The sequence below is a fragment of the Mus pahari genome, chromosome 1, assembly GCF_900095145.1.
Source record: "Mus pahari chromosome 1, PAHARI_EIJ_v1.1, whole genome shotgun sequence".
NCBI classification, from domain to species: domain Eukaryota; kingdom Metazoa; phylum Chordata; class Mammalia; order Rodentia; family Muridae; genus Mus; species Mus pahari.
In genome coordinates this window covers 1,276,817-1,283,422 of record NC_034590.1, presented here as the reverse complement: position 1 = coordinate 1,283,422, position 6,606 = coordinate 1,276,817, and the positions used below count along the sequence as shown (strand labels likewise).

The 6,606-nt window shown below is 53.9% G+C and overlaps 2 protein-coding genes across 2 annotated transcripts in view; both read left to right on the top strand.

Annotated features, from left to right (window-relative positions):
- Positions 1-2,312, top strand: part of Dll3 (delta like canonical Notch ligand 3) — an 8,939-nt gene extending 6,627 nt beyond the window's left edge. The window contains exons 7-9 of the mRNA XM_021205657.2: positions 965-1,544; positions 1,759-1,843; positions 1,957-2,312. Of these exons, the coding sequence (XP_021061316.1) occupies positions 965-1,544; positions 1,759-1,843; positions 1,957-1,962 (671 nt within the window). The 3' untranslated portion in view covers positions 1,963-2,312. The remainder of the gene's footprint in view (positions 1-964; positions 1,545-1,758; positions 1,844-1,956) is intronic.
- A 2,314-nt stretch (positions 2,313-4,626) lies between these two features.
- Selenov (selenoprotein V) overlaps positions 4,627-6,606 on the top strand; it is a 6,839-nt gene continuing 4,859 nt past the window's right edge. The window contains exon 1 of the mRNA XM_021186829.1: positions 4,627-5,489. Within this exon, the coding sequence (XP_021042488.1) occupies positions 4,735-5,489 (755 nt within the window). The 5' untranslated portion in view covers positions 4,627-4,734. The remainder of the gene's footprint in view (positions 5,490-6,606) is intronic.

Here is a 6,606-nt window from a genome sequence, read left to right as displayed (position 1 = left end):
CACTTTGTAGACCAGGCTGGCCTCGAACTCAGAAATCTGCCTGCCTCTGCCTCCCGAGTGCTGGGATTAAAGGCGTGCGCCACCACGCCCGGCTCTGACTTCGGTTTTTACTTGGGTGAGATGGAGCTCAGGAAGATTCTAAGCTGGGGAGAGCCCCGATTTGACACGGGTGTTAAGTGGTTAAATGAGGCCAAGCTGCATGTATAAACCCCAGCACTCTAGAAGGCAAAGGCAGGCAGATCAGGAGTTCAAGGTCACTCTGGGGCTGTATAATGAGTTCCGGGCTAGCCCCTAACAAACAAAGGATTAAATAAGATCCTGACTGTAAAGAGCCTGGCAGGTACAGTGAGTCTGAAATACTGTTTGCTGTTGAACATGTTAGCACTCTGGAGGCCGAGGCCAGAGAACCATAAATTCAAAGCTAACCTGGGCTAATTGTTTCCTTTGACCGAGTGACAGAAGGGACCATACTAGACAATGCCCTTTTGCAAGTACCAGCAGCTGCCTTTTCCCAGGGGCTCAGAGGCATCAGGGCTGGATGAGGGCACAGGCACAGCGGCTTTGGGCTGGAATGGAGGAAAAGTGAGAGGGCTTCCCGGAGAAAAGAGCAGAGGGAGAGAGAGGGAGGGAGAGGGAGAGGGGGAGGGAGGAGGGGAGGGAGAGAGACCTGGAGGAAAATAGGGTGGGCGGGGGAGAAAGTGGGGAAGCGATGATTAGGTTCAGGTAGCCTTGCATGATGGCCTGCACCTGTAACCCCGCACTTGGGAGGAGAATCCAGGAGGACCCTGTGTTCCAAGCTAGCCACATACTGAGACCTGTTCGAAGTTTTAAAAAGGCATGGACGCGGCTCTTTAGATATTCGGACCGGGAACTTCTAAAGATGGTCCAACAGTAGAAAAGACACAAGTGGGTGCGGGGTGCGGGGTGTGGGTGATCGGTTGGCGCTGACACCGTTTCCCCGCAGGCGGCCTCTGCCTGGACCTGGGCCATGCGCTGCGCTGCCGCTGTCGCGCGGGATTCGCCGGGCCGCGCTGCGAGCACGACCTGGACGACTGCGCCGGTCGCGCCTGTGCCAACGGCGGCACGTGCGTGGAGGGCGGCGGCTCGCGCCGCTGCTCGTGTGCGCTGGGCTTCGGCGGGCGCGACTGCCGGGAACGCGCCGACCCCTGCGCCTCCCGCCCCTGCGCGCACGGAGGCCGTTGCTACGCCCACTTCTCTGGCCTCGTCTGCGCCTGCGCGCCCGGCTACATGGGCGTCAGATGCGAGTTCGCTGTGCGGCCGGACGGCGCGGACGCGGTGCCCGGGACCCCGCGGGGCCTGAAGCAAGCTGATCCACAGCGCTTTCTTCTGCCTCCGGCCTTGGGGCTGCTGGCGGCCGCGGGTTTGGCTGGCGCCGCACTCTTGCTCGTCCACGTTCGTCGCCGAGGTCCTGGTCAGGATACCGGGACTCGCCTGCTTTCCGGGACCCGGGAGCCTTCGGTCCACACGCTCCCGGATGCACTCAACAACCTGAGGTTGCAAGACGGTGCTGGGGATGGCCCCAGGTGAGGGCGACACACCTTGTCACTGTAGCCAATTGACTGGTCTGGTTCTATCGGACTGGACTTTTCTTGGGTTAGGTGTTCTAACCCAATTCTGATGGGGGTCATTGCAGATTTCTCCCTTGCCAGTCTGCGGCTTCCCTCTTAGATGGGTGTGGGAAATAAAAAATGAGAATTCGTGGGGTCTGAATTGTCCCCCGTCTCTCTCCTCCCACAGTTCGTCGGCTGACTGGAATCGTCCTGAAGACGGAGACTCTAGATCCATTTATGTCATACCCGCCCCTTCCATCTGTGCACGAGAGGTACCGTTGACCCAGGTTCCCACATTCCGGACCTTAGAGACTTGGCTCAGTGGCAGCCAGCTTCTCCCGACACCAATCTCCTTTCTAACGCTTTTTCTCATTTCCTTTTTCAGGCCTGATCCTGCCCCTTCTCTATCATCGCCTGGAGATGGAGCCTGAGTGATTTTATTTACTTTGTGGTGTCCAATCTCTACCTCGCACCACCGACTGGAGACTCTTTGAAAGGGCTTTATTGTACATATTGCTTATTTATAACCTAGTTTTTCTCATCTCCCCAGAGACATCTATAAAGGTTCTTATTTTGCTCAACTATATCAGGCTGAGAACTTTTTATTTTCCCAAGACAGAGTTTCTCTCTGTATAGCCCTGGCCATCCTAGAACTCTGTAGACCAGGCTGGCCTGGAGCTCACAGAGATCCACTTGCCTCTGCCTTCTAATTTCTGGGATTAAAGGTGTGTGCCACTCCAACAAGTGAACTTTGTTTCTGATGTTGAAACTAAGAGAGCTGTCTCATAAGGGGAATAGTAGGATGTTGTTTTTAAATTGAGACGGGATCTTGTGATAGCTTGGAGCTCATTATATAAACCAGTAGTTCTCAACTTGTGGGTCGCAACCACTTTGGGGGTTGAACAACCCTTTCACGGGGGTCACACACCACAGATCCTGCATATCAAATATTTACGTTGTGATTCATCACAACAACAAAGTCACAGTTATGGAGTAGCAATGAATGGTTTTATAGTTGAGGGTCACCGCGTGAGGAACTGTATTGATGCATTAGGAAGGTTGAGAGCCACTGGGTTGTTTTCTTTCTTTCTTTTTCGTTGTTTTTCTTTTTCTTTTCCAACAGGTATTTATCTTATATGAGGGCTCTGTCTTCACACACAGCAGAAGAACACATCTGATCCCATTACAGATGGTTGTGAGCCACCATGTGGGTGCTGGGAATTGAACTCAGGACCTCTGGAAGAGCAGTCAGTGCTCTTAACTGCTGAGCCATCTCTCCAGCCTGTTGTTGGTTTTCAACACAGGGTTTTTCTGTAGCCTTGGCTGCCCTGGAAGCCACTCACTCTGTAGATCTACTGCTTTGTCAACCGAGCTGGCATCAAACTACAGCAACTTTCCAGCTTCTGCATCTTGCACACTGGGAACTACAGGCATTCACCACCACACTGGACCAGGCCTGGTCCTTTGATAGAAGGCTCACTAAAAGTTTTTAGGCTTGTGGTTATGCCATAGCACAGGGGACTAGATTAAAATAAAATTAAAATAAAATTAGCCAAGAGATTCTGGCATGATGGCACATAACTTTAATCCCAGCTCTTGGGAGGCAGAAGCAGTGGCTGTCTGTGAGTTCAAGACTGGCCTGATCAGAGCGAGTTTCAGGATAGTCAGGGATCCGTAATGGGACCCTGTCTCAGAAAGGGGGGAGGGGAAGGCTGAGGCAGGAGGATGGTAAGTTTAAGGCCAGCCTAAGCTATATAGCTGTGTGTCTTTCTCAAAGATAACAGAAAGCAACTAGAGAAGGGGATGTGCCAGGGTCCAGGTCAGCTCCAAGGACAAGCATCCGGATGTTCTTCCTGTGCAAGCACAGGCAACACAGTGTGTTAATGTTCACGAAGTGTCGTGTACCAGGAAGCACAGCTGCATTCCGGGGTCTTGGTCAGGCAGATATAGTTAATAGCCCTCCTGGGGCTGAACATTGTGGCCCTGGGCTGTCATCATCATCCTGTCTGGTCTATGTGCGTGCCCCACCCCATCCCACCCCACCTCCTTAGAAATACTGTCCCAAAGCCACAGGCAGAGGCTGACATCTCTTAGGACATCAACAGGGAGGGTCATGTGCATCCTGAGGGTTTTGTTTGTTTGTTGGTTTTTCAAGACAGGGTTTCTCTGTGTAGCCCTGGCTGTCCTGGAACTCACTCTGTAGACCAGGCTGGCCTCGAACTCAGAAATCTGCCTGCCTCTGCTTCCCAAGTGCTGGGATTAAAGGTGTGGGCCACCACTGCCCGGCTGGTTTTTGTTGTTTTTGTACTTGAGAGTGAGTTTGAACTTGTGATCCCCCTGCCTCTATCTCCTGAGTGCTGGAGCTACAATCCTGCGTCACCATAACTGGTTTGTGTGGCACGGGGACTTGGACCCAGGGCTTTGTGAATGCTATGGAAACTCTCTACCGACTGAGCCACAACTCCTGTGAAGGCATCCTTCTGTGAGCCTCAGAGTGAAATCTAGTTGGCCTTACACGGGTCACTATCCCTGGCTCCAATCCTTGTCACCTCTGCCTTTTGCCTAAAAGGCAAACTCCACCTTGTCCCCTTTCCTGGTGCAAGCTTCCCCCCTGTATCTCCCTAACTCGGGTTCCACAGGATTTGTTGATCCGGGTCTTGTTTTAGGAGCTGGGGATACAACATGAAGACATCTCACCTGCAGAGAGGCGCCTCCTTTCTAGTTGTACGGGTGCTGGTGTTCTCCACTGCACTGAAGGCTTTAGGCTGTCACTCCGATACTGGGTGTGACCTCCTATCATGGGCAGGAAGCAAGGCGGGCAGAGATGCTTTGTCCCCAGAATCCCCAGCGCTAGGAGGGCGCTTAATGAACTCAACCAGCTAAACGCATGAGGGTCAGGATGGCGGTGGGGAGCTCTAAGCAGAGTCTGATCCTGCTGAGTGGGGATGGGGACAGGGTCGGCGTCTGTTCGGTGAGATCTGAGGACAGCAACGCCTCCCTGGCGCAGAGCTTGGAATCTCCGCCTGACTGGAACCCGGTGTAACAGTGCCTGCTCGTGGTTGCTTCGGTTTTAGAATCCTCGGGTGCGAAAGCTCTCCTCGCCCAAGGAAGCAGGGCGAGGCGGGACGCTTAGCCTGGGGTACCCGGGTCTCACCTGGTCCCCATGAATAACAAGGCGCGGGTCCCCGCTCCCTCCTCAGTCCGGGCAAACGCCCCGTCCCGGACACCCGCTCCCATCCGAACTGCGACCCCAGTCAGGACCCCGAATCCGGCTCACAACTCGACTCCGGTCCGAACTTCCAATCGGGTCCGGACTTCTGCCCAAGTCCCTAACCCTGTTCCAATCCGGTTCCCAACTCCAGCCCCAGCCCCTGCCCCAACCCTAACCCCAGCCCCAACCCCAGCTCCAGTCCCGGCCGCAGCACCAGTACGGACTCCAGCACCAGTCCGGCCCTCGAATCTAGGTCGGGTCTTTCCTAAGATCTCTCCAGTGAGGTTCTTTCCGAGCTTGGCCTCACCTACGGTACAGCCCCTTTCTTCCAGGGGTGCTGGCTCTCTCTCGAAGGATCCCACGCTCGCTCAAAACCAGAAATCCTCGATCCACAGCCTAGCAGATGCCATCCAGGGGCCCCTTCCAGTGCTCACTCCCTCGGCCTCCAAGACACGAGGCTCCATACCGGACCCTGCCTCTCCCCTAGACTCTTTGGCTTCTACTGCCATGGCCTGCAGTACATTGGGCCCCATTCCGGACCCCAACCCTACACTAGAGTTCTTGGCCTCCCCGCTGAAGGAAACCCCTGGTCTGGGTAGGCTCTGCACGATTTCACCACGACCCAGCTTCGGTTCCACTAAGGAGATTCCATCCACCAGCGAGGACGTCCCAACGCCCAACAGAATCTTGATCCGTGTGATGTACTGGTGAGGGCCCCCCCCTACCCTCGACAGAACGGGAGCCGGCAGATGCTGGGCGTGTGTGTGCAGGCTCAGGTGGGCGCGCTAGCCAGGGAGGCAGATCCACAGAATTCTGACCACCATTTGTCTGTCCCTTTGAGATCAGTTTCTCACACTGGCTCTCGGCTTCTTTCATTCACTCCTACCCACCCTTGTGATTTCTGTCTTTGATCTTTCCTCACTCATTTGCTTTCATTTGCATATTTATTGACTTTAGGCTTCATTCACGCCTCTCTTCCTTCCAATGTTTGTATGAGTGACTTGACTGCTGTCGTTCGCTTTTATTCATTCACTGATGGGCGTTTCCCACCTGGTAGTCAGAATCATTCATTTAGCTGCTTGAATCCTGCCTCTCAACTTCATGCATGCATTCACTCTTATTCATTCATTCATTCACTCACTCACTCACTCATTCTTATGATTGGTAGAAGCACAAAGCTTCAACCACCCTCATCCATTCAACATTTGCATGATCGATGGGTCTAAACTGTATTCTCATTCATCATTCATCCATTCATTCATGCATTCACGGTTGATTCCTATGACTGGGAATCTGTTCCCATTCTTTGCTGAGCTTCACTCTGACGGCCCTGAACACTTCCCTAGCAGGCCAGGCCATGCACATCCCATGCCGGCCTGCAGAACTGAGCAGAGAGGTACTTCCTGAGGAAGGAGGAGAGTCTGTCCATCTCAGAGCTGAGCTGGGTGGTTGGGATGGTCTAGGTCCCTTGAGCCATCCTTGAGGGATGCCTTGAGCCGCCACTTCTCAGAGAATAGGAATGAGGCTGCTGAAGGAAGGATGGTGGGTGGGGTGGCGACATAGTGGGGCAGCGGGCCAATGAGCACAGAGGCTCGGGAGCTGAATGCTCTCAGATGCTGCCTCGGGCTCATGCAATGACCTGGGTGGAGTAGCACAGGTCAGGACTGTGTCCCCATTGCCTCTGTTGCTCTGGAGGACTCCTGACCCTTGTCTCACGAGCTTCCTCTGTCCTCTGCCTGGCCAGGCAACTTCCCTCTGCTTCTGCCACACAGTGTCTGTTTCTCTTCTTCCCAAGCTTGGTTCTCTCTCTTTTTTTTTTTTTTT